At 41.6% G+C, this 27681-nt stretch overlaps 2 protein-coding genes across 3 annotated transcripts in view; one reads left to right on the forward strand and one right to left on the reverse strand.

The window, feature by feature from the left end:
• Window positions 1-8451, reverse strand: part of PARG (poly(ADP-ribose) glycohydrolase) — a 65408-nt gene extending 56957 nt beyond the window's left edge. Inside the window, exons 1-3 of one of the 2 annotated variants that reach the window (XM_083845314.1) lie at window positions 8138-8451; window positions 5883-5949; window positions 2402-3394 (exon numbers count right to left, since the gene is read on the reverse strand). In XM_083845314.1, coding sequence (XP_083701440.1) covers window positions 2402-3394; window positions 5883-5949; window positions 8138-8270 — 1193 coding nt within the window. In that variant the 5' untranslated portion in view covers window positions 8271-8451. The remainder of the gene's footprint in view (window positions 1-2401; window positions 3395-5882; window positions 5950-8137) is intronic. The other variant, XM_083845313.1, reaches the window with a different exon arrangement.
• A 47-nt stretch (window positions 8452-8498) lies between these two features.
• On the forward strand, window positions 8499-26346 carry TIMM23B (translocase of inner mitochondrial membrane 23 homolog B). Its single transcript, XM_083845349.1, has 7 exons — window positions 8499-8658; window positions 8930-8988; window positions 11482-11575; window positions 11764-11848; window positions 14162-14220; window positions 16792-16902; window positions 25713-26346. The coding sequence occupies exons 1-7, from the start codon at window positions 8556-8558 to the stop codon at window positions 25826-25828; spliced, it is 627 nt and encodes a 208-aa protein (XP_083701475.1). The 5' UTR covers window positions 8499-8555; the 3' UTR covers window positions 25829-26346.
• Window positions 26347-27681: the final 1335 nt, after the last annotated feature.

Here is a 27681-nt window from a genome sequence, read left to right on the forward strand (position 1 = left end):
TGAAACCTCTACCAATTCTGCTCGAATAGCATGGAACACATGCAATGGGTGCACTCATTTTCCTTTAAAGAAGATTCAAACACGAAAAAAAAGTTTGTGGAGCTAAGCATATAATCCACACAGTTTTGCTTAAAAAAAAAATCCTCTCTTTCTTCCTCATGTTTTGCTGTGATATCAGAAAATATAACTACAGGGAAACCCTCTTAACTTACACCTTATTTCTGGAGAAGGCTGCTTTTAGATTACTGTTGTGTTTGAACGTACCTTTCTCAAATGCATGCCAAGTTTAGCAGCCTTGTAAACTGACACAGGAGACAAATATTACTTGGAAATTAACAAGAAGAGAAATGACAATCCATTACAAACTTGGTTCCCTTCCCCCAACACAAACACCACCATCGCACAACATACAGCGGCACTCAGCATGTCGCACTGACCGTGCTAACTGCACATCTGCCCAGCTTGCATTTCTCTCAACACTGCCCCTACGCTGTTCTCAGTGGACCTTCCTACTCTTCTCCCTCCTGGACAGCAACCACACAATTTGGCTGGACCAGCTAAGAGCCTCTTCACTGCAGCTATGACCATTCCTAGAGATCTGACTTTGCCTTAGCTGTATATCTGATGTGAAACCACGTTTCTCATGCAAAAGATAAAGTTCTCAGAGCAAAATGCAAAACAAGATAAAAGCCTATACTTTGAGGTCCTGTTTACACCCCCTAAATTCCCCTTAGCAAACTTGCTCCACCCTTGGATAAAGATGTTGTCCAACCTGTTCGCTGTGTCTCTGCATATGCCAGCACCTTCAGGCGCAGACAATGCCCCGACCCAGCCGATCACTTGCAAACGGCGCAGCCGCAGCCACATCGGTGTGATGCTTGGTACGGGCCTTGTGTGAGTATCTGACAGCCAAACAGCGACTCTGGCAGAGCGTTACCCACTACTGATATCTGTCCCATACACTTCTGCTTCTTCCTCCCCAAGTTAAGATCTCAGCTGTAGACCTTGTCTAATGAGGACTCATCTTTGGAGGAAAGCTTTAGTATTTTCTAATTGCCCTCTAAGCACTACGGACCATACCACTACTTTGCAAGGTTCTGCAAGGCACTTCGGTTTATAACCTTCATATCTTGATTAGACCCAGAACATCTCCACAGCCTCATCCTCTACCCAGTAATTATTCTGTAAAGCACTGTTAGGATTTCCATCTACCCACACAGCAAAAACTCCGTCAGTTTCCCTTCTCAAACGTGCAATTATGGCAACACACTACGTGCCTGCACAGACAACTGCACGCCTGCCTCTTTCAACCTCCGCTGCTCTGTTACAACAGCCACTACTTAATTGAGTGAAAATAATATTCACTAATCCCCCCCCCTTTAAACTTTATGACCACCTTTTCCATACTTTTCCAAAGTTTTCCATCCAACTTTCTACTTTTTGTTTTCCAAGTCCACCCCCAGCCTATTCATCTCTCAAGATTTACCAAACGCAAGCTCCTCCCAAGAGGTAGCTACCCTCCAGTACCCTCCGGCTCAACTCCTTGAAAAGAATGGGCTCTGCTGCTACTCGCAGCTGGAAGGAGCTCCCAACAAAGAGGTGCAAAGCTACCTTCTTGCCCTACCTTGGGACTTCAGAGACAGTTTACTGAGATAATTGCTTTTGGTACCAACACACACTGTCCTCGTTTCCACTTTCTCTTTTGCTGTTTATTCACTTTCTCAGCTCCCTCTTGAACGTAAGCTCTTCAGGGCAGAGATTATCCTTTAGTCCTTATGGACCATCCAACATACAGAGTCCTGGGTCATGCTCAGGCTTCTATTGATGTAGTATCTAGTCACTAATCCTCCTCTCCACCAGATTATAAAGACCAAAAAACAACCACATCATTACAACTTCTTTCAAAAATGAAATTTTTCATGTTCATCTCAATCAGAACATTAGTAGCACTGCTGCTTCAACAAAATTGATTCAGTAGTTTGACAGCAGAGATAAAAACTAAAGTAAAACTATAAAACAGTTTCCCTTAATGTTCTGAATGAAATAACGAATGCTAGAACTATGCTTTGTAAAGCAACCCTGTACCACCAGCTGTTTTCAAGCATCAAATCTCATGATCTTAAATCACTTCTTCGATAAAGAAAATCGCCTTCCTACAGTATCTTTAATTCCCAGTTTCAACAAATCTCTAATGATTTTAAAGAAAATTGCACTGGGCAAACATATCCTTTAAAAAAAATTAGTCCCATTAAAAATAAATCACTTCAAGCTGGCAGCAGAGCTGTCTTTATGTCTTAACATACATTTTGCAATACTCTTTACACAAGCCTCTGAAGTTTATCAAGAGAAAAGAAATTTTCAAGTGTGAATCAAACAGATGAAGAGGCAGACAGAATGCTACCTTTTTTCCTCAATTTTAGGTATCCTCATGAAGTGAGACGTGATTTTGGAGTCTTTCTTCGCACTCGGTTTTGCACCTTTGCATTCTGATGATGTAGCAGGAGAGATCCCAGGTGATTTTGTATGCAGATCGTCCTCTTTGAGGGAGTTATCTATTCCCTCAAAGCCTTCACAACCCTTGGCAGAAAATCGTGACTTCCTTGACTCCAGTTCAGCATCCCCATACTGAATTCTAAAAGACTTGTTTATGGATTTGGACATACTATTCTCCTCTCGCTCATCAAGAAATGGACTTGTTTCTTCATCAGCCTCTGAGCCATGACAGCTATTTTTAGAATTGTCTACATCCATTGGTGACTCTGGCTCACTTTCTTTCTCAAAAGCAGGTGAATCCCCTGAACTACTTTGGCATTTGCTCAGTTTCCCAGGACCCCCCAGATCAGGTACGCAAGCATCACAACCAGCGTCTGAAAGTGGGCTTTCTGGAACTACATCCCCTTCTTCTTGCTCACCCGTTAAACAGACCACATCGACAGAATTGCAACTCTTCGGCTTCTGCGAATTGCACGAAGCCACTTGTCCATCTATCTCAGTGTCTTTTGAAGAAAGTTTTGTATTTCCCATTTTCGAAGACCGGCCCGATGATAGCTTCCTCTGAGTCCAAGTATCACCGCTTTCTTCACAGCCTCTTTGAACCTGCTTGCCAGTTTTGTGCATCTGATCGATGTTGGCGTTTTTAAAGAGGTCTCCAGACTGCCCGACCTTCACAGTCTCTCTGTCCAAGATTGGATCTTTGTCCTCAGCCTCCCAGTTACACACGCTGCCTGTCTGAGGCAAGTTTACGTGCTTTGCACCAACTTCCACAGGTATTTTTTGATAATTTTGCTGACAAACATTCTCTAGCTTTTTCACATCGTGCTCACAGAAGTTTTCTTTTTTAATGGAAGTCATCTTGGTATTTGCTTCAGTATTGTTACTGATTTTGCTTTGTAAGCTGTGGAAGACAAGTAAAGGAATTTAATGTCTTATCTCCAAACGAAATTTTTTGTTGTTTTTTTTTAAAGGGAGTCGTTATAAGCATACAATAGGAAGTACAGAATTTCACCTATTACACCCTAAGTGAGCACTATCAGGACCCAACAAGTTTTACTGAAATGAAGAATGCCTATTTCCATTTAAAGGATCTAAAGGATGATAAATCAGTTGCTCACCCTAGTAATCTATTCCAGTCATTCAACATACTTGTTTTCAAATCAAATCAGTATTAAGTCTTTTTTGTTTGGTTGGTTTTTTTTTTTTTTTTTTTTAAGTATTTTCTCCAAATAAAAAGTTCAAAGTCATGATCCTCAACTTTATTTTTAATCAGCTAAATAGAGCAAGGGTAAGAACTGAATTTTGTAGCTATTCCCTCAGCACTACAAATTCATCTGCTAGAAAAGCAGGACACAGTAACCCACAGTCTCAACAATGTCATATTCCTTTCTTATTCTTATAAGCAACCTCCGCTTTTTATTCTGATTTTTGAAGATCTGTAATAGTATGGTATATTTAGATCTGAAAAGAAAACAATAAAAGACACATTAAATCAACTATTATTTTTAAAGAGAAAAATAACTTAATTTGTCCTGCACCAAGTCTTATACAAAGAATGGAAACAAATATGTCCTAACAATTTCAAGGGAAAATGCACTGAACTTCACATGATCCACTGAAACTTCTCGGGAAGGCACTGGCAAGTCATTTCACCTCTATGTGCTAATCTTTGTGTCTGCTGACTGACGAGGAGAAATATTAAGATGACATAGGAATATTAAAAAAAAATTGGCTAGTCTTGGTCAACATACCATTCCGAACAACACCTTCTCCTGAACATATTGTTACAGCATTTCATATGCAAACTAAGCATGTTAAACTTTGGTTATTGCCCAGTTTCCCCATCTACAATTAACAGGAAAATACACGATTATCACACAATCCTAAACTCAGCAACTGAAGAACTTAATAGATTCCCAAAGGCATTCATTTGCTTCAGGAATGAACAGAACCTCTTCTAAAAGAACACTGGACAAAAAGAAAGCATTCACACCTTTATCTCTGCAGAAGAGGAGTAAAAACAAACAAAAAACCATTCAGCACCAGAAATACAGTGGGCTTGGAATAACAGATGATAACATGGAACTTATCCTATAGAAAAATTAGTTGGATTTCAGAGGCTTTCGTATTACAATTTACATTATCCCCACCTATACATTTGTTCCTGCACCAAAATTCTGATGAAGAAAAATGAATGTTATGTTACTGCAACCACCTCAATAAATGACTGCTTAAAGATATTGACAAAAGATGTTGGCAACTTAAGATGAGGTAAAAATCTGAAAAAATAGTGTGTTCTAATTCAAATAGAACAAATTAAAATCATGCCAATAATAGCCATAGAGAAGAATGCTAAGTGTTTACATGGCTGCTTAACTGGTTAAAACTGACTAGGCTTTAGTCTGTCAGTGAGACTGAGGAAGGGCATTTAAAAGCAACACTCTAAAAGGAACCTGAAAGAAGAAAGATTCACTTCCTCCTTAAGCATCCTTTTAACATCTTTGCAACTGTGAGCCTGTAACCAGGCCCTCCATACTTCTGTATTAACCATATTCAGAAGTTTTCCTGGGTTTTCTTGATCATTTTAGCACTGCTAATAGACTTTGATCTCTAATGATTATCAAACACCAACAGAAAATAAACTTGCATATTTATAATTTTAATGATGGAAAAGTGATATCTGATATTTGTCTGGATTAGATAGTTACATTCTTAGGTATCTCATTCTAATGTTATATTGCAAACATTGCTCCATTAATGGGAAAAATATCCTCATTAAATGGGAAAATATCCTCAAAACTTTAGCTGGTACCATTCAACAGTATCACTTATATAGTATCTTTCAGTTGAATGCACATCTGAACACCCTGTAATTTCTGGTAAAAAAATATATTAAGTTACATGGTGTTACACAGTCTAACCAGATGAACCAAAACTGACTTCTGTCTGTAAATTAACAACAGAACTGAGAGATGAATACAGCCCAAATCCCCAACTATTACTAAGTTATGTTAAAGCAGAGCTGTTGCCTAAGGACGTAGCCTGGTAACTCGAGCTAACTTGATCTAATGGCAGCTGCCACTGAAAGCAGCAGTCCCGCTCTGCCTTCCCCTGCTGCACATTCTCACCTATTCCTTTGTGAGAGCAACCAAAACAGTGAGGTGGTTCAGAAAGCTAAGTCAGCAAAACAGTTTGTTTCGGTAGAGTCTAATTAGCTTTTTGTAGTGAAACTGTTGGGCAGTTATAATTAGGACAGGAGGCATGGCAAGGAACACAGCAGAAATGGGATTGCTTTTTTCAGTAGTCAGCTGTACTGGCAACCTGCACTCAGCTCTCCACAGACCCACTCAAAGAACACCGCTCTTGAACAAGTATGCTGTGCATTTTACCTTTTAGACTCAGTCGTCTTGGGTCCTTTATTCTCCAGCCAAGTGGTAATTGTCCGTTGTTTACAAGCTGAAAAACCACAATCCACTACATTATTACATGAAAAATGATAAAATTGCAACACAATTACATATGAATAAGATAACTCGTATTGGATGAAGATAAAAACATCTCCATTAGGTCTATTATTGCTAGTATAGGGAGTATTCAGACACCAATCCTACTAAAACTACATGCGATGCAGTATTTCATCTGTAACATCGTGAGCAGGTACAGCTTTAAAAACTCCAGGCTTATTGTTTTTATTCCCCTCCAACACATTTTTTAAATAAGGTTAAAACTGCACCGTGAATCTCTAGATTTAAAGAAATGGCAACCTGAATTTTACAGCTGTTATTATCACCATTAATTATTGCCACCAATACAATAAGCCCTGAAAGACTTATGGGGGATTTCAGAATGAAGAAGTGACAGTACAAAACTTCAACAACAGCAAAATCTATTGAGTACACATCCTAAAAGATCCAGCTGAGAACTTTATTTATATGCAGCATCCTGAGAGAGACTTAATATAAAGACTGTGCATATTACAAATGACCACTGCTGAAAAAAGGACTTATTTTTCCCCTCCAACCATAAACCGTTGGTAAAGCCTATTGAGGTTTACTCCCCTAAACAGCAACAAAACATGAGGGATGTTTCTGTCACGTTCACTACCAACCACATCGATCACGTTCACTTACTTGACCTGTCTCACCTCCATGAGGCTACAGTTCAGACAAGCTTTCAATAGAACATCCCATAAAATAATTATGCAGAGACTCTGGAGGGTTGGGTGGAAGAAAAAAACTCAAAGCAGTTATTTCACAACTGGAAAGTAATTTTCATTAGTATAAGCAGGGTTTCTTTTTGTTTTGTTGTTGTTGTTTAAACCCAGTTCTGAACATTTGGCAACTGGCTTCAGTTCCCTTTCTTTCCATTTGCCAGGTGAAGTTATCTGCCTGCAATTTCTGACTTACAAGGTGTTTCCTCACTGCCGTCAAGCAGGCAAGTAAAACTAGTTCCCCTGTTGCAACAGTAGATTTGCAGAACCTAAAGACCAGTACAACAGATTTAGCTATACTGATTAATGGTCCCTAAGGAAAGGCACCCTTTTACTGCTAGAAGTTGTGTAACATAGGTAACTTAGGCCATAGGCAACTTCAGGACCTCGCTTTACAGACACTTTCCCTAACAGTCAAGACCTTGAAAGCTTTTCCACAGCTGGTTATCAAATATCTTTATCAAAAGTATAGAATTTCTAGCACAAAGACGAAATCTCCAAAAATTATCTAAGTAATTTTAAGCTGTTCCGAAACAAACAATGGTGCAAAAACTGTCACCATGTGAGACAAGGTCACTGGTCAAATTCAGATCAAAGGCACAAGCATACCTGTGCCACAGAGAGGAAAGAAGGAAGCCAGATAAAACAGAAGAGCCATGTTGAAACAGGGTATGAATAAAAACTCTCCAAAGGCAGCTGACTAACTTTTGAGGTACAAACTTGTGTGGAGAAAGGCAAGCTTATTACTTAGCGCAGTAGACAGAAATGATAGCAGCAGAACAGAACAAAATGGCTTTGGCTTGTTGGGTGTAAAAGTTCAGAGCCGTTAAGCCCTACAGAGAGCAAAAATGTAGGAGGCAATGAAAAGACAACAAACGCTTACCCACAGTGCAAACAATCAGGACTTAATCTTTCATTTTTTTAAAGCAATATCTGAATTTCTATCTGAGGTTCCCCAGTTGATTCCCACAAGACTAACAAAGCATTCCTCAGAAACCACCAGAGGAAAACAACTGGATTTTTGAAAGACGATTCTCATTTACCGCTCCGTAAGAGTGCACGAGTATAGCCCCAACCTCCCATGCGCTCAGAGCAGCCTCCCAGGTACTTGCTACCGGGCTTTAACCCAACTCAGGTACGCTGCAAGCTTAATTTCTTTTCCTTGCCTGCGTTCCTTCCCGCTCCTGACCGGAGTCCTTCCCTCCGAGCCACGCTCCGGCAGCGCGGCGTGCAGCTGAGGAAGGCAGCCGGAGCCCTGCCACGAGCCGAGCCCCAGCAGCCCCCGCAGGCGGGTCCGTCCCGTCAGGACCCCCAGCGCCCCGCCGGGAGGCACCGCAGCCCGCCGCTCCCCCGGCACCCCCAAGCCGCAGCCCCCCGCTCCCAGGCGCCCCCAGAGCTCGCTGCCGGGCAGGCCGGGCCCCCCGGGGCACACACCTCTGTTCCCCACGGCGGTGGCGGGGCTGCCGCCGGCGGAGCTGCTGCCCCCGGGCCCCTCCTGGCGGGGGCCGGGGCCGGGGCCGAGCCGCGCTCTCTTCCCGGGGGGGTCCCGCTCGCAGCCCGCGCTCATCCTCGGCGGGGCCGCCTCCGGCCCGCCAGCGGCCGCCGGGGCCAGGCGGCTGCCGCCCCCCGGGGAGGGCGAGACGACGGGGCGGCCGCTCTGCCCCTCCGCATCCTCCGGGCTCGCCCCGCCGCCGCCGCCGCCGCCCGGCCGCTGGCCTCAAGGAGCAGGGGGCGCCGCCGCGGCCCGCAGCAAAATGGCGCCGTCACCATGGCGACCGCGCTCCTCCCCGCCGGCGGCGGCCGCAAAGCGGGGCGGCTTTACGGCAGCGGCGGCCGCGGGCCCGGCGGCGCCATGGAGGGCGGCAGCGGCGGCAACTCCAAGGGCAGCGGCCTCGGCGGCCTCTTCGGCGCCGGCGGGGCCGGGTACTCGCACGCCGACCTGGCCGGGGTGCCCCGTGAGTAGCCGGGCGGCCGCCTGCCCCCCTGAGGCACGGCCGGGTGGGGGGCGAGGGGGTGCCGGGCTCAAGATGGCGCCGCCCGCTCCCTCAGGCAGAGCCCGCGCGGCGCGTGCGGGGCTCCCGGCCCCGCTGGGCGCTCGGTGCCCGGCCTCAGGCAGCCCGCACCCGCCGCCCCCCGCCGGGCAGCCCTTGTCGGCTAACGGGGCGGGTGGGAAGTGATGGCAGGCCGCGGTGACCAAGTATTTCTTTTTTTTTTTTTTTTTTCCAGTGACGGGAATGAGCCCCCTGTCCCCGTACTTAAACTTGGACCCCAGGTATCTCGTGCAGGTGAGCACAGCGCGTGGTTGTGGCGAGGCGAGGCGAGGCGGTCGCGTGCGAGGACCTCAAAATGCCCGCAGTGCTCTGTGATGCATGCCCATCTTCAGCCTTTGAAAGAATGATTTTTTTTCATTGTTCCTACTAAAAGCTTACAGTGCCGTAGCATCTAGAAGAAAACCAAATTTAATATAGGTAAGACAGCTGTGTCAGCGTGCTGCTATTGAACAGAAGAGGCCTTGCTTCCCCTTCTCTGCCCCTCCAGGCATACAGGCCCAGCACTCCTTGCACAAGTCAAGGCGTTTGCGCACCCTCCCCTGAGCCCATCCAACCCGCAACAGCAGCCAGGAGCTCTCCAGTGCACATGGGTTGGCATCCTGTACTGTGGCGAGCTGAATCAGTTTACAGCGATGTTCAGCCAAAACCTGATACAGGCTCTGTAAAGATATGTGCTGTCATCACAGCAGCCGTAAATCTTACACTGCTTTTCCTATGTCACTTCTCAGCTGGAATGAAGCCATTACGAAGTAAAACTTTGGGTTTTATTCTACAGAATAACATGGCTATTGCACTAACAGCTTCATATTAATTAACACGATGGCATACAATCCACTATAAGAAAAAAAGTATTTAAAAATTGTTTTCCTTTTTCAACAATATTTACCAAAGGCTGAAAATGTTCAAGTTAATCCAATAAGGATGCATGTCAATGATTTTATTTATATATGGCTTATATTCTCTGTGAACATGAAATTTTGCAGAAGTAGCACTGAAGGTCAACAGTTGCATAGTATCTGCTAATCCGAGCCTTTTGTTTCATGGTACACTGGGTTACCGCATCTTTTGTAAGTGGAAAGCTCTGAATGGGGTAGTGGGGGCTGTTTTTCTATTTCTTTCACTAAAAGCTGTTCTAGTCAAAGTTACAACATAACATTCCTATAATGGTAGGCAACAAGGGAAATGCTTCTGCTTGAAAAGGATTCACTGGCACAATTATCTTGCTTGCTGTTGTTGAGTAGTCAAGAAAAAAATACCAAGAGATTTAGACTTCTTCCCAAAATACCCACCAAAGTCATCTTATTTAGCTCTTGTATTTAAAGAGCATCACTATACTTTCAAAACACTGAGTGAACAGTTCTCCCAGGGAAAGGCAATGTTTTTGTTGACAATTTTAAATTTTGATCCTGCCCTTAAAGGCCAGGAATGCTGGCCATAATGAATGCTACAGTGGTGGTACTCGTGACCTTAAAACCCACTTTCTTTGTTAATTCATTAATGCAGGTGCAAACCAATGTATTTTCTGCAGTGCTTTTGTTTACTTCATCAGGCATCCACTGTAAATGGGCACAACAGTCTGCCACAGAACTAGAGGATGGGTTTCCTAGGTTGTAATCTCTGCAGAAACAAACATTACATACAGTGATCGCTCAGTCTCCACTTTCTGGAGAATAGTAAAAACTGTAGACAAATTGCTAACTAGTGTATACACTGCATTTCTCCAAATATATAGCTAAATATATTACAGGTTCAGTTTATTAATACTATATTCACACTTTTAGAAGCTGCATGTTCATCTGTATTACAATCCACCCTTAGTGCCAAGTACGGACTAAGAAAACTAGTTAGAATGAAATTACTTGAGCCTGCAGTTGTTGTGGTGATGCACCAATTAAGAAGGGGATGAATAATACCATGACTAGAAAGCACAGAAGCATAAAAAAAGATTTTAATGCTTAAACACCTTATCAACACATGCGCATCTTGTTAGTGTCTCATAATGAAAGAAGTGCTTTGGCTGACCATACCTCTACCACATGCTAATTAGCAGCAAGTTTCTTTATCAGTTCATCTCTTTAGACTAATTAGTTTTATAAGAACACAATCTTGTCCCTATGGAAGAAAGACAACAAGTGAAAAACTACCAACCTCACATTTTTCATGCCTGATCATCACTAGTTTTGAATGCATTCTTTGCTTTTTCTTTTCCATTTCTTCACAATAGGTCACATATCTGAGTGCAGGCAAATACTTTCTACAGTACAAAGGCAGTTTTCCCTTTAATGTCAAAGCAGTGGGAAATCTTAAAGCATTACTGCATCAGTATAGGCTGCTCAGAGAGGAACAACACTACACAGAGAAGAGGAGGGCCTTTAAAGTACAGTGGGTCTTGTATTGCCTGCTTAAAGCTAATAATAAATAAACAAATAGTTGTAAAAAAACCACAGAATATGAATTTCTTGGCTGCCTGATGCCATCTATAAAGTTATGATATCTGGAAAAGAAAGAGCACTCAAATCAGTTTATAGTTTTGAAGTATTTCTGTTCTTGCTAAAATAAATAAGTTGCATATTCCATTTGAATGCTACCGTAGACAACAGGTTTCCAGAAATACTTGTTGTATCTGCTTTTCTTTTAGTGCATTGCATGCATTTAAAAAAAATAGTGGGCTACATTTTAAAGCAGGTACACTTCAAAAATACAAAGTTGTTTGTTTTCCCCCACCAGGATACAGATGAATTTATCTTGCCTACAGGAGCCAACAAAACTCGGGGTAGATTTGAGCTAGCCTTTTTTACCATTGGAGGATGTTGCATGACAGGTAAGTGGTCATGTTTTTACTTTTCCCAGCCGTCCAGATGACACTGATTACAGCAGTAACTAGAGATCTTAAGTGTCTCTTTCTGCAATCTTTATGCATAGTCTTATATAAACAATTATTTAACTTTACACTTTGAATATTCTCTGCCTGCTTCTAATGCTGTTCTTTTTGTTTCTTCTGGCAACTAGGGGCAGCGTTTGGTGCACTGAACGGTTTGCGACTTGGCTTGAAGGAGACTCAGAATATGGCATGGTCAAAACCTAGAAATGTACAGTAAGTGCCTTACTGCAAAATACAAAGTTCAGCTTAGTACAAAGTTTTTTCTTCTAGCTTGCACAAAGTTAGATCTGAATAGGTTGCAAAAATAAATGTATTTTTTGTGTCTTTAGTCAGGGCAAATGAAAGTCAGTATTTGTCTACATTAAGTTATGAAACATTTTTAGTTATAAAGTTGTTCAAGGTTTTTGTTCTCATTTAGTGACAATTGGTATGTTCTCTGACTTACCTTTAGTATTTGAGACTAGGTTACTACTTCAATATTTACTGGAAATCTACTTCAACATATAAAAACACTTATGACTTGGACTTATGGAAATACTTCCAGAAGAAATACAATTTGGTTTGAGCTACTTCCCCCTCCCCACTTATTTAAGAGCAAGTTCTCTGCATTCCTGAACTTTTCAAAACCAGAAAGAGTTAAAGAAAAAAAAGGGGGAGGGCGGCTGCCTGGATTTGCATTAGAAATGACATAACTGTGTGCTACTGAGCAAGTGTTGCATGGTACAGGTTTTTCTGGATCACAGCCTCCATGAACACTCACGGCATTCCCATGTTGTCACTTTCTCTGATACTTTGAAATATTGCAGTAAAACTGGGAACACGTTTTTCATGCAGTATGCTACTCCTAGAATCATTGGCAGTTTAGACACAACTAAGGTAACAAGTGGCTGTGAGGAAGCCACAGGAAACTAGAGAAGTGAAATAACCGGGGGAAACCATTTTCATTCTTCCAAAATACTTCAGAAAAGGGCATTTTAGAGGAGGAATTCAGTATTTCACAGTACGGTTTGAACTAGCTGTGCTCTTTTTAAAGTATTGAACCAAAGTATTTCCACTAGAATTATATCTCTTTTGTAATGTTCTAGATAAACAGAATTGTATCTTATGCATTCATAATGAGCTGAGTCAGACAAATACCTGTTGTCAAGTGTGACTTTGATGGCTCCAGCCCAGCAGGTGGCAGTCAGTGCCCAAGCTGCTGTTCAGTAGTCCTTGCCCTTTAAGGGAAAAGGCACCTTGAAGGTCATCATCGTCTTGAAACAGTGTATTAAGTTCCATGTTTTCCTAATCAGAGGCAGGGAGGTGACATGCATATCTAGATTTCCTTTAAGTTTTATCCTTAATGTATGCTTTTTTTGAAATTTGAGTTTTGCTACTAATCCCCCATCATCGGATACCTGATGGTATGTCATGGATGTTAAAGTTAGAATTTTCTCATCAATTCTAAACTTTAGGAATATTGACAAAAAAGGACTGGGGATTATAATCAGAATGAAATTATCAATACCCCAGTCTCTTCGGTATTCTTGTTTCAAAGTAAAGTTTTCCATAATCATTTAGTTAATTATCTAACCACATTCAGAAATGGCCTGTGTCTGCTAATGAAAGTTATAAAAGAGGAAAAGTAGCAAGAAATGAACTTAAATCAGAAGGAACACAGTGCGTGATACTTTCACTGCATTAAATGATACACTAAGCTCCAGTGGTAGTCAGCTGTCCAGGGCAGCGCAGTGCCTGTGATGGTGTTACACTGCTGGGAGATAAACGTCAGTCACTTCTTCTGGCTGTTGTCACCGTTCTGGAGACAGCTGAAACCAAGGAGAAGTGGCCTTGTGCTTCCATGAGAGTGTGCTAAGGGCTTGCTATCCCTCTAGTGCTAGTCCGGAAGCATACATGCAGAAATTTTCAGGGTACCTTGCTTTTGCTGGGTGCTGCCTTTGACAAGTGGAAGCACAGAAGGACTGCCTCTTTTCCTCCTGATGTGCTTTTTTTTTCAAACTTGCTTTTGATATCTACTCCATTTTTTCCCTGACACACGATGCCAGTTTTGCTTGCACCTTCTGGAAGAGCACTCTAGCTTTCTTGGAGCTCTTCTACCCAGTTAAATCAGCATAAGCATATCAGTCATTCCCAATAGCTACATAAAGTCACTGCGTAACAAACAAGGTACTAAGGTTAGAAAGTCATTTGTAGGGAAGGGATGGGACTCTTGGTATGGTGCAAGTCTGACTTGAAAGAAAGATTTTCTTCTTAAGACTTGACAGGAATAAATATTTGCCTCGAGTATTGCATCCACTGTCATATGTAGTATGCGTGATAGAGATTGTACTACCAAGTTGTGTGCTTCTCAGCACTGCTTTGTTTTGGAGGGCTTTTTAGTTCATTTTTCCAGTTTTATTAATAAATGTGTAAACACTTTACACCTGGCGTTCTAAACCTTATAGCATTAATTCAATGGCTTTGGACACTCCTTCAATGTAAACACAGAGTACTAAAGCTTTTAATACCTTTTAAACTCCCTTACAGAATTCTAAATATGGTGACAAGGCAAGGAGCATTATGGGCCAACACTTTGGGATCTCTGGGTAAGTGAACTTGTTATTTTATGGGAAAATAATTTATAAAGATGTAACTATTTGAAGGCAAAGTGTATCCTTCTAAATGTTCCTTATGACTTCCCCCAGGAAAAAAAAAAAAGGCAACTTTTTCTTTGGGACATGAGGGTGTTTCAGCAGACATTGGAAAGGAAATTAAAGGCCAAAATTGAGTTTTAAGCACAAGTAGCCAGAAGCCTGTAATTAGAAAACAATAGTCTTAGCATATTAGAAACAAGAACTCTTGCTATGGAATAACAGGAATAACTGAAAACTGTAGGCAATGTTTATTCGTTATTAAGTTTTAGTTAATTTTACAACTTAAGGCAAAAAACATGATTTGAATCCTTTTGAAGTAACCTTAACAACCTAAAAAGATTTTGGTCATATGAGCAATTGCCTAATGTGTGTCTCCAGTTAAAAAGTCAAAATGTTCTGTGAAAGTAACGTGATAGCAACTACAAAGATCTATCCTTTTTATGGTGGGAGCTTAGGCAGTAAAATCGCGTATGATTCTACCCCACTTCAGATCTAAACGTTGCTTATAACTGAGATTAAATTAATACTGGTTAAAAAGGGGCAAAGAACAATCAAAAGCCTGATGTGAGAAAGAAACTTCTCTGTAGACTGAGGTTGGGGAGTGGGAGAGGGGGGAATTATGTAACTTGCCTCAGAAAAACAACTTAAGAGAACTTCATAAAAGTCAATGGAATAACTAATGCCCTAGAGAACATGAGCTCTTTGGTTTATATTCCCCTCCTGCTCCCCAATCTTAAAAGAACAAATGAGGCTCAGCTACTTTGAAAGGAGAAAGAACTGATGAAAAGAAGTTACTTTGAAGTAGACTAATGATGGGACTTATTACACCATAAAGCAGTAATGGAAGAAAAATCATTGATATTTTAAAACAAGTTAAATCATATCATAATCCATTCTAGAAATATTTTAATTTTGAAAAAATACAAAGCACAGGCTAAGTTGCATTTATTACATTATTTTCAGTTTTATTTGTAAAGAGTAGATTAGCTTGACTCTTAATTCAGACATCAACTTTTGAGGCATAATGTAGAGGCCACGGTTAGAGGTGGGATTCTGGACTACAGCGAGCATGACAATTTCCACAGGAGATGCATATTGCCTAGTAGTTTTTTCTCTTTTTTTGGGGGGGAGCCTGGGGTGAGGATTTTCTATTTCAACTCTAATAAAAACATGTCTGAAAAACGAGATGCAGGGACACTGCAGTTCAAGGTTCATGGGTAAGTGACACATTAACTGTTTTTTTCAACTGTGTTTGAAGAAAGATTACTCAAGAAGATATTTGTGCATTCCAGTAACAAATTGTTATTTTCCTTGTAAAGCATGAGCTCCCAAGTCACAGGGTTAAGCAAAACTGATATGTTGTGAGTTGATTTGAGCTCTTCCTTGTCCTGGTTACAAGATATCTTTGAAAAAAGCTGAATTATTTTTGCATATGATTTTAATTCTGCAGCATTTCTGTGTCTCAAATTCCTTTTGTCCCTACTGACAATTTTTGTCATTCTGTTCCTAAGCAGAGGTAGCAACACCTGTATTAATGTGGCTCCTCCTTTCCCTCATTGTTTATACAACACGCTACTAAGACAAGGAAAATATCATGGCCTATGCTGCATGAAAAAGATGCTGTTGTCTCATTAACTTTAATATAGTTGCTTATGAAGAATTCATAGCAGAAGTAAGGATTTTAATTCTTGGAGGACAAGGGCTGAAAGTAGCACAGTATCTTTTTCACTTTAAGACACTGACCTACTCTCCTGTTCTTTGTAATCATGAAGCATAATTATATCACAGGATTCCTTGTGGGTGGATGGGGGAGCTTCTCCTTTCTTCAGGAAGCCTAGTTTATATATGCATACATACTGGAAACCCATACATTTCTCCCTGTAATCCTTTTGGGACAGTCCTCAGAGTTCTCCCAAGCCTCGGGACAAAGTTCTCATATGAGGCAGAGGTGAAGCAGTTGTATATGTCCAATCCTATGCAATCTAATAAGCATTTATACGGGAAATGTAGGCCATTGTTGGCTAGTCCTTGATACCATAATCTGAACACTACACCTAAAAAACTTGCATTGCATCTTGGTCGTATGTGGGTAACAATTTATCCTTTTATGTAGAAAACATTGAGTTTAGTAGTGTCATGCAGAGAGCAATATAAAGCCTGGCAGTACAGAGTTAAACCTTCAGAAGGTTTTTAAAACAATTGGAACTAGGAAAATGGGCTTAAGCTTCTGTCAGTACTCTAGATCATCTGTTTGTTGGGTATTGAGGTAGCATTTTTCATGATGTCTAGTACTAATTTATACTTTATAACCAAATTACAGCTAGAGAAAGAAAGATCATCTGTGGAAACAAATAGGGCTGGAATAAAAACCACAGACAGGATTTGGTAGAAGATTCTCACCCTTTAAGAAAACAGAAGAATCTCTGCATACTCTAAGTAGTTGCACTGACCCTGAATTCTAACCCTTACGTCTCAGAGAATGGGACTTTTAACGTGATTTTTTTTAATGCTTTTCTTTTCCAGCTCTACTTTACAGTGCATTTGGAGTCGTCATTGAAAAAACACGAGGTGCAGAAGATGACCTGAATACCATAGCTGCTGGAACCTTGACAGGAATGCTATACAAAAGCACTGGTAGAGTGACAAAATATTTCTAGTTTTCCTCTTGTTCTTTATTCCTCTTTTAGGATTACTGTTAGTTTTCATAAATACTGCCTTGTTGTGATAATTGAGATAAATGTCATAAATGGTATGTTAGGTACAGAACTGGAATGTAGCTTTTTGCTTTATGTCACTTGTAGCAGGTTTCGCCTTGAAGCAGTCAGGCTGTTGTCTGTGTATTCCTCACCTCCCACCCCAAGTCTACCCTTCAATTCCCATTCCCTTGTATCCACTAGCAGACTTGAGAGTGTTGATTTTTATTCCTGCTATACCTGAAAAACGTGGCTAAGAATGAGCTGGGTACGCATTTTCTATGACCTCACTATAAATCTGAGTAAACACTAGGCTGTTTATTCAGTATATAACAAACAGAGAGGCTTTCAGAGGCTGTGCAAGTCTGAAAGAAAAAGAAGTTGTATGAAGTGCAAGTTTCCCATCAGTAGTCTTAGCTGCGTGAAAAACATCTAGGTTATGTCTCAGTTGTTTGCTAGATTCAGTGAAGTTAAGTGTCTTCTTTCAGCTAATTGAAATTATTTATGCAAGAAAAGAAAAAAAAACTTAGATTGATGATGTCAGATTGAGGCTAAGCAACAATCAGATATATTAAAATAAGGTGAGACTGTGGCCTCCCCTAACCCTACATGAAATGCTGATATTTGTCCAGTGCAATCCTAAATAATTTGAGACAAAATTACTATTGAAATGAGAGTCAGTTAAAATCACTTGCAAGGAAGGTAAAAAAAACCACAGTAATTCAAATTTAATACTTAAAAAATTAAGAGAAAAGTTTTTGGTAAACCTGAGTTTTTACAGATTCACATCATTCAAATATGCAGAAAAATCAATATATTTGTAAAGATATTACTTAGTTGTTTGTGCAGCTGTTGCCTTATGGTAGGACTCTAGTCTTTGCATAGTGATCGAGACCAGCAAACAATCTTATTTGAGAACAGCATGGATTTAAGGTTAGCTGGCTGATGAATACTAAATTGTTTGCAGAAGAGGGGGCCTGAACTGCATCAGCAAAGCTTCTGTTAACACACATTCCAGGCTCAACAATTGGAGAAATGTGTTTTGTTTTTTTTTTTTAAGAGGATTACTGGGTACCACAGATTGACATTACTGTGAGAAAAAAAATACATGAATTTTAAGCATCTCAAAAGTTAGGTTGTATGTTACTGAGGAGATAGTTCTACAGTTAACCTGTGTGCTTTTGCATACCTTAGTGAGCCTTAGTGTCTTAGAAACGTTCCTGAATGTCATCTTTATATATAGAAAAAGAGAGCATGAGAAATCTTATTTTCTTGTACACCTAGCCTAATTAAAAGCAGAAGTAATTGGCTTGAGCAGTCTTATAAGCGCTAGTTTGTGCACTTAACCTTGCAAGAGCATATAACTCTCTTGTAATGTTACTTATTTGGAATTCCATGAGCGATGTGTCAGGTTGCTAACAACAGCAGGATAGGTTAGCAGTATCGAAGTCTAACACTTTCTGTAGCAAGTTGTCCTTGAGGAGAATTGCCACCTTGCACTCCAGAGGAAGCTTCCCCTGTGCCTTTCAGAAGCATAGAAGTGGCATGATCTGCAATGTCTTTTGGTGCTGTGTAACCATGCATAAGTACTCCTGTCACATGCCATCATCTGACAAAAAAATTCCTTCCCCGAGCACAGTGGGACTTCTGTTTTGTAACACAGGATCTATTGAGGTAATAATCACGCTGATAAAGGTAAACGTAGTGAATAAGTCTGTGTTCGTTACAGTATTGTATTTCAAGTATGCCTCCTACTTACGAACTGCAGTGCACAGGAACTAAAATGCATTTTCACCATATACAGGGAATTTGAGTGGCAAAGTAATCTTGAAGGTAAAGCATTAATACTGGAAGTGAGAAAGATACCTACATCTGTTTGAAGAGCTGCATTCCAATCTTATTTTCTTCTTCTCCCCCTTCTCTGTTTTACCCGTCTTGCTTGTTCTCCCGTGCTTCCTTTCCTGTCACCTTATACCAGAGTACCATTCCTAATTCAGTATGGTAAAGCTTCCTTTTAAAAGCTATGCCTTTACCCAGCATCAATACTTGCATCTAAAAAGCCTGAAATACTTACAGCCATATGCAGATGATCAGTTCATGTCTGTGGTGTATATTAAGCTTGTAATCATTGTGTTACGTGGAATGCCATGTTATATTGGCATTAAAAAAGAAAAATTGGAAAGCTGAAATATTTCTCTTATAAACCCCTCATTAGTTTAGTGACAGCTAGAAGCTCCCACAAACACCCCCTATCAAATCAAGGCTATTCTGTAATTCAAAAGGGGCGGACACAGAGCTGATAGAGGCAGTGTTCAAGCACTCAGATTTTCCACTTCCATCATTTCTGTTTTGTAAGGAGATAAGGAATGTGTTTAAAAAGAAACTGTATAAAGCAAACCAACTTTTTTGTTATGACTTCCTAGCCTGTGTTTAAACATAGCACTGATGGAACAAACATCAGCAATCCTGCTGCACAGAAAAAAAAAAATCCCCTTTTGTGTATAATACAAAGCCTTCCTGAGACTGAGTTTCTGAAACTGAAGTGATGAAGCCTTTGGTGAGGGCAGATGAGTGGACAGAAAGAAAAGACTTCTTGAAGGTTGAGATTTGTTGCCCCAAACTGGTCCCAGTTTTCACAATTTGTTCTGGCAGAGGTGTTAATCGTTACCAAAATGCTAGCAGTCAAATAAAACCAGAACAAAGGCTTTCTGAGGCACCCACACTCTATAGCCATTAGTTTGCAAGCAGTTTTGTGCAAAGCTACCTAACACACACAGCTTGTGCACAAAGATAGAAGCACTAAAAAAAACCTGCAGTGAGGACTGAAGTTCTGCCCTCCTATGTTCATTGGAAGCAGGGTTAGTCACTGAAAGTTCCCCCATTGCAGGTGAGTAAAGCAGCTCAGTCCCCAGGGCTTCCGATGGTCCTGCAGTGAGTCAGACGCTGTCAGCTCCCCGCAGTTAGCATTAACGTGGAACCCATCTCGGGCATGGCTTAGGTTAACAGATGTGTTGAAAGCAGAACTAGTTAGAGGAACCTGGAGGCAGCACACCTCTAGCTTTCACATGGGTTGGAAGTGAAATTTAATACTAGGATTATTTGCTAGCTTTTATCCCAAATGTAGCATTACCGAAGTACAGCGCTAACTGGCTACACTAGACTTTCCACTTCATGAAAGCTACGCTGCAAGCTCACGCCCAAACTTTTATCCAGAACTTAGAGTTTAAGGGATGGATGAAAGAAAATTCTTTGTGTTCTCTTGTCAGTGGCATACAAAATAGTGTTGCAACATAGCAAAACTGAAACAGGATTGACTAAATGGAATTCTGATTCCCTAAGTCCACCAGGATGGCTTTTCCTTTTAATCAGATGTTACTCTTTATTCTTCAGCTTCAAACCAAGGTAGAAATGAAGGTCTGTTAGTACTGACATCTTTGAACAAATACATATTTAGCTCTTGCGTACCTTTTCAAGCTCTTTTCTAAATCAAGCATCTTTCATTTTCTCATTGTTGTGCTAGACTCTGGAAGTAGCAAAACCCAAAGAGATGCCTGTCCCTGTGCACTATGCCACTCTTATTCCCCCTCACCCATCACGATGATGCACGTGATTCCAGTCATGTCACAAAGGTACAGGGGGGTAAGGGTCCTACCCGCCTTCTCAAGCGCACAGTATTGATCAGTCAGGAGGAAAGGTACTGAGCCAGGTGGGACTTTGGTCTGACCCAGGGTGACAGGCAGTGGTTTCTTACTCAAACTCCCGACAGGGAGTTCACTGAACAGAAAAATTAAATAACCTTTAACTCTTATCTGAGCATTACGCAGGTCGTAGCTGTTCTTTTTCTTAGATTTTTTTTTCCATTGGACAGCAGAGGAGATAGGAGCAAGACCAGACTAGTCCTTTGGACTAATTAAATTATTTTGTTTACTGTACTTCTGTGCAGTAGGAAACTGATAGGATTTCTCATGCTTTTGCACAGCAGATGGTACATCATTTAGTATAAAATGGTTCCCATCTGAAGAGAAACGCATGCTGGCAATAACTGAAGGCAATAGTTGTCATTTTAAGACCTCAGAACACAACTCTTAGAGTCAGTATATCACGAATTAATTAAGAAAGGCTAAATATTATTTTGCTAGCAGTAAAGTCTAGACAGCTAAGGATCAGTTTTGTGACTGCAGTAGGTAGGAATTGAGGGCAGTTGGGTAAGCTAAGTACATCTAGAGCTATAAGAGTATCTTCCCTTTGGGTTCAATCTATTTTTCTTTCGGCGAGACAGGCTTTTCTCATTTTTGTTTGGGGAGGTAGGGAAGACAGGGAAAGCAGCTGTTTGCAAACTGCTTCAAGTATGGCACTGGGATATCTTAGTTTTCTGCATTATTTGGAGAAAATCAAGTAAGTGGTTCGCTTCTGAACTTGAAGCTTTATGTCAGCCACTTAACAAATGAGGAGCCTCTGTTAAAACCTCCTTTAACATCATAACAAGTCTATAGGACTATTAATCAAATAGTGCCTAGTGAAAGGATTTTGATTCAGGTCTGAAGAAGAGAGCAAGATAAGGGCAAAGTCCAAGCAGATGTTAAAGGTAACAGCTTGTCAAGGCCTTTTTTGTTACTTGAGAGTTAGTGTCCAACAATACACGTGGCCACTGAGTACAGTGCTGCCTTCAGACCAGATCTGCTAAGCAGAAACAACAAACCAAGCTCTCGCTGCTCCAGAGATCTGCAGGCTTCGCGCTGCCTTTTACAGTAACTGCACTGGTCTCCTGTAACTCAAGTGCTGCTGGCTTCACTCAGTAAGAACATGGAATTCTATTGTGTGCCATACAACTTCAACAGCTTTAATAGCTCTGAACTTGTAAATGAAATGGTAAATTCTTCCATTTTTTCCTAGTGTGGTTTTCACACCATGGTTGCTACAGGAAGTTTTCCCAGTTTCAGACTCTTGTTTCTGTGTTTTAACTGAGGTACTGTCTGAGCTGCAGCAGTTTGAAAATAGAACATGTTTCTCTGGAATGTTTCTTGTTTCTGAAAGGAAAATTATTACAGTTTCCTCGGTAATTTCTGAACCCACAGACTTGGCCCCCACTTATAATTAACTCATTAAATGAGTTAATAATAATAACTCATTAATAATAATGAGTTATAATAATAATAATATTAATATCAATAATAATGAGTTAATAATAAATAACTCATTAAATGACTCCCATGGGGCAGCAGAAGGATACTCCTAGAATTTTCTCCTGAAATGGGACCACCCACAGATGTTCAAACAAATGTCTGACGGAAGGTTCAGAGGGTCCGATTAGCTACCGCTGTGCTTCAATTTGGAAGCAAAGCTGAGGTTGCCTTGTACATCTGGAAAATCAACCCCTTTAAGTCATTTTAAAAATACTTTTGTTCCTAGAATCCCTAAAGGAAGGGAAGCTGTTTGCATTCTGAGTATCGGAGGGAAAGGGAAAGCTAATCATGTCTTAGCTGTCACAGTTCTTTTGTATGGCATAAATATAAGAGTCTGGGTTTTCAGTTAAGGTATTTCTAATGTTCACCATTGGATGTTCTTGCTTTAAACATCTCGGGAAGTGACAGTGAAGTAACACGTTCTGAAAATAGAGGCAGTAAGGTCCTAAACCAAAGATTTTGTCTTTGTTATGTGACGTAGGTCATGGTTTTCCTTACTGTGAGTCAAATTCAGTGTTAGAAGTGGTTCCTGCCATGAGAAATGCAAAGTTGTGCCATTAGAGTGTGGAGTCATTGCATTCTACTCTGAAACATTTCACAGGCACAGAAGAGGGACAAAACTCCGTGGTGAAAGGGTGCATCAGCTACAGCCAAGCAGCAAACTGAGTTGTCATTTAGAGAGCATCAGATGGTTCTTCAAAAAGCCATAGCTTCTCAACTGTTGTGAAAGTTGCCCGATCTCAAAAATACCTGCTTTCACAAGTGTCTGTCAGCTGGAACTTCAAGTTATCTTACTCCAACATGCAAGATTAGAGGCTTATAACCACATTTCTAGCAGGGTTTATCAAGGCAGACTTGGTATCTGAGGCTTGCAGAAGGTGACTGCAGAGGAGGGGTGAGAACTTGGTCTATCATGGAAACACAGCTGAGATGGGAGTGGAGAATTTTATTTTTTTAAACACAAGGTAATCTTCGCAGAGGGCTTAACATTTCCTGCCCAGCGACTGGGCTGCATTCTGCAGTGCATTACTGTTTGATGTTTGCCACAGACCTGGAGGTTTTTACTCAAATGCAAATCTAACCAGTTATGGAAAGGAAAGTTCTTTCTTTAATCTTTTTTTTTTTTTTTAAATGTACTGTGGGTAGCTCAGAGACCAAGTTACAGGGCGGGTGTGTTTTTTTTTTTGGTAAAACTTCATAGCAGAAACAGAGAACCTGGTAAGACACATTTCTCCTGTGGTTCCTGCTTGGATTTTTTTCCAAACTAACTCGTAATGCATCTAATATTAACTGCACAAGTTTATTTTCTATTCATGAAAGGCTTCCACTGAAACATCTTCAGCAAAGTCCGAGGTACCCTGAATTGCCTACAGGACCCACAGAATGCTTCAGGCCTATGCGGTTGAAACTTTATAAGTGGATTTAGGGTTGCCATCATCACCTGGTGTACTGCTCATAGCACAAGGAAGGTGTTAGTATTGCCATATGCTGAAGCCATCCTAGCAGCACCGTGTCCAAGTCTGTATGGATGCTAGAAAATGGCTCAGCTGTCCGAAATAAAAATTTCGGAGACAACCCTAACTTCCCAGAACCTGAGGCAAGGCTTGATCAGCCTCCAGTCTACCTTTCTTCCATGGGAGGAATACAATTTCAAGATGAAAGGAGGGAAATTGGACCTAGAGGTCAAGGAAAGGGCCTACAGTAACAGCCGTAGCCCTGTACTACGTTGTGCTCTGTGAGGATGTTCACATTTCATGCATTTCCCTGTATAGCTTCAAGGGGGTAGGAGCCCTCTTTTGGAAGTTTCTTCCATGAAGAACTGCTACTTAACATGAACAGCAGAAAATCAGGCTGATGTTTCATTCATTTTTCCCTGCAATGTAACGAGCATTTAGTATTTTTACAGGTAACCCCACACATTAGTGTTGCACAAAGTGTCCTTTAAATGTCATCCGTGGCTTTTTGCCAGAAGCTGTTTGCAGCTGGATAATCCTGTGCACACCATTGTGTACTCAGCTGCAAGCCCTTCACGTGAAAAGCTTTGTGCAACAAAACGAGGATGAGTTATGAAAAGCTGGCATCTATATTTGAGTCCCCCCTAAATCCTGGTTGAGGCAGGTAGGTACCTCAGTGGTACGGCTTTCCTTACTGCTCTGAGCTTTGCCTAGAGCTGTTGAGTTCTCAGCAGTTAGGGCAGCAAACTCAGCTAGGCTTGTACCCCTAAAAACCCAACTCACAACTAGTCTAGCAGTGAAGTTTCTAAGCAGCATAGCCAGCTGTGACCTCTAGTACCAAGTCCAAGCACAGTTGTTCCCTCTGCAGCTTCCTGGTTTCGCTGCATGCCCAGGCAATGCAAACTGCCTTAACAGCTCCACTGAAATCCATTTAATCTTGCAGCACACGTAAGGCTGCCTCAGTGTAGCTGCAGCCAACAGCTTCCTGCCACACTACAAGCCTAAAGGCAATCCTGTGAGACAATTTATGGCCCATAATTTGGGGGGGGGGGGGGGGGGGGGATAAATCACCAATTGCTGGGATGCATTTCCTTTCAGAGATTGAGCAGCTTGAATCCCACCTTCAGTTTTACCAGTAAAGCAGGCAGGTTTTATCTAGCTGTAAGCTGAAACCGTCCTTGTCCTATATACTGTACACATATCTGACTTGCTTAGTTTGGGATTGGTAAACATTGCAGAATCAAAACTCAGTGAAGTTTCCCTAGCGTTGGAGGCTCATATGCCCAGGTGTTCCCAGAACACACTGCTAACTGCACACAACCTGACCAAGGTGCTCCCTGCTCCTAAGAGACAGACACATTCTGCTATTTAGCAAAAGCAGCAGAGTAGAAGTCTCCCTTCACTGCCGCTGTGCATCACAGCTCTCTTAGGGGTCAGATGGAGTTGTGATGCCACCCGACTCCCAGCTCCAGTCAGGTTTACTGGCTGCTGGTAGTAGCCAAGCTCACACTATATTTTTACCTTCACAACTTAAAGAAGGTTAAGGTTTGAGTAAGCAGCTTTAAGAAACATGTTTGTCTGTGTCACTCAGTTTTTGCCTTTGGAAGACGAGTTTGAAGATTAATAGTAATAAAAATTGAAAAAGTTACCCAGTGTATGCCCTAGTAAATTCTTGCCAGTTAATCCCTTTCATCTCCCCCCACCCCAAGGTCTTAAAATTCCCAAAACACAAAAGCAGCAGTAAGGTCTGTCTGATGGCCCTCATGACTCTAGTGCCTAAGGTCATGTCTACAGCAGCTCCTGTTGTGGTCAGTTATTACTCTCTCAACTGTTCTGTAGTGGTTTGCTAAGACCACAGTGCCAATACGTCAGCAGGAATTTGATAGGCAGCCATACCAGCAGAATTAGTGTCAGGATCAGGAGTGACCTCTCCTGAGCTTGGGAGCTGGTTTGATGGGAAGGTGGAAGTCTCACAGGTACCCTTGCTGGAAGGTCACTCTAAAAAAGCAAACTGGTGTTCAGATGTTTCTGGATTTGGACAACTTCTTGGGAGTTGCTGTAGTTAACCATTTCTTGGAAGCAACTCTAACAAGTTTTAATCTTTTTCTTTTCAGGTGGAGTACGTGGGATAGCACGCGGTGGTATCGCAGGCCTGACGCTCACTGGCCTCTACGCTCTCTACAACAACTGGGAGCACATGAAGGGCTCCATAGCCCAGCAGTCCCTCTGAGCAGGGCAGCCAGCACTGGACGGAGGACATGGTTGCATAGTCACCAATCAAATCTGTTGCAAGACCTGTCTGGTGCCCCTTCCTATTTTATTTACAATTAGCGTCAAACTGAAGGAAGCTACGTTGGGAGGAACCTCTTGACACCATTTGGCTGGACTGGCCCTTTCCCTCCTGCCAGCCACTTGCTGGAGGCAGCAATATTTGTTGGACCCACGAGTGAGCAGAGTGGCCACCGAGACAGAGTCTCCCTGACATGCTTGCCAGCTAGCCCTGGGCCAGAGCTCCACAGCATGCTCGAGTCCCATAGCTGTACCTGCTGCGCTGCCAGGTCGGTGGGGTTGCGTGTACCACCCCGACAGCGCCGCGTAATAAAGTCTGTGTCCATAGAGCTACGCACTGCAGTCCTTGAACACCCAGAGCCCTGAGCAGCAGCTGGCACAGGGCAAGGCTTGGCGCTCTTGCAGCTCAGGGTAAGCTGTTAAAAGGGATACTGTAATTAATAAAAAGGGTGGTACTTATGCAGCAGTTTTTCTATGCTTTGCTGTTCCTGCTGGTAAGACAAGGAGTGACTGTTCCTTAGTTTAGCTTTGACGGACTGATGTGATAGTCATGAGGGAATTGGGTGAGAGGAAGTGAACTAATGAGCTGATTGTCTCCTGATGTGCGATGGTAGTGAGGCATACTGGGCAGGGGCTGGTGGACCCCGCTCCCTGACTTGTAACAAACACAGAAGTAGTTGTTTTTGGGTGCTGTACCTGAAAATCAATAACTGTTGCAAGACCGCTGTCATTAGGTTATAAAAACAGGTAGGTCTTCTAGGACCTTAAAGCTTGTTCAGCCAACAATCAGAAACCAAGAAATAGAAGTACTACTCTTGTTTTCTATTACAGGATTTATAATTAATGCATTCCCTTCTACCTTCCTAAGTAGTATTAGTAGGTTATTGGCAAGATAGAGAGTTGTGATACACCTACACATTCTTCAGTGTAGGAGTGAAAGCATGTACAAAGTATTTTTTGCAGATGAATTGAACGGTGATTTGTGAATTAATTTGGTAGTTAAAATTATTGTATAAAAGCTCTTTAAGTTTTTACATAGGGTAATTAAATAGGTGTGAGATAATGCAAAGATAAGAGAAAAAGGCAAGAAAGGTACTGTACTGCTCAGTAGGTAACTTAATGCAAAGCTTTTGATAATTATGATATATCCAACAAAACAGAAACAATAGGGCAGTAGGAAAAAAAGCGTTAGCACCTACCTTTCTTTCTCTGTCAAGAAGCCTTTCTTGAGGAGGAGAGGTCTGAGACCACCTTTTTATAGCAAGCTTCCTAGCTAACGAGCTTTCACAGTTGAGCTCAGGTAGCTTTGCTTGCTACCAGCTCAAAGCAGGTGTTCCATGCCAGCACTTAATTAGATGTAGCATAAAGGAAAGAAGACTGTTTCCTCGCTGGCATTGTCAATGTTGTTGAACCTTGCTTATGTTCTGCTTTCTTTCAGTAGGTTGCATATCAGTGTTGTGGTGTAAGAGTTAGACCGCCTAGCGCATACTCTTTTCAGGGCTGTACCACCAGAGAAACTGTTGTCCTACCTGCAGACTGCAGAAAGGTGATTTGGGTACTAGCTGTGGGACGTACTGTGGGACACAGTGGGACGTGAGAAAAATGCACGTTTTTTTTTCTCCTGGCTGCTTTTTCTCTCCTCATTGGCATCAGAGGGTTCTTCCCCTCCTGTGCTTCTTGGTCTCATTTAATAGGATTTGTACTCCTATGCGCTTAACAACGGAGGCTTGTTGACCACTTCTGGGGCTGATGGCGGAGGAGGATTGCTTTCTAAGTGTCTGGAACTTTGCAAGG

Source organism: Anser anser, assembly GCF_964211835.1.
Source record: "Anser anser genome assembly, chromosome: 7".
NCBI lineage: Eukaryota > Metazoa > Chordata > Aves > Anseriformes > Anatidae > Anser > Anser anser.

Bases quoted from the DNA above. Each gene is read 5' to 3' on its own strand.
- TIMM23B (XM_083845349.1), top strand. From the start codon at position 8,556: ATGGAGGGCGGCAGCGGCGGCAACTCCAAGGGCAGCGGCCTCGGCGGC. The intron at 8,659-8,929 runs GTGAGTAGCCGG...TTTTTTTTCCAG, and splicing joins CGACCTGGCCGGGGTGCCCC to TGACGGGAATGAGCCCCCTG. The intron at 8,989-11,481 runs GTGAGCACAGCG...TTCCCCCACCAG, and splicing joins ACCCCAGGTATCTCGTGCAG to GATACAGATGAATTTATCTT.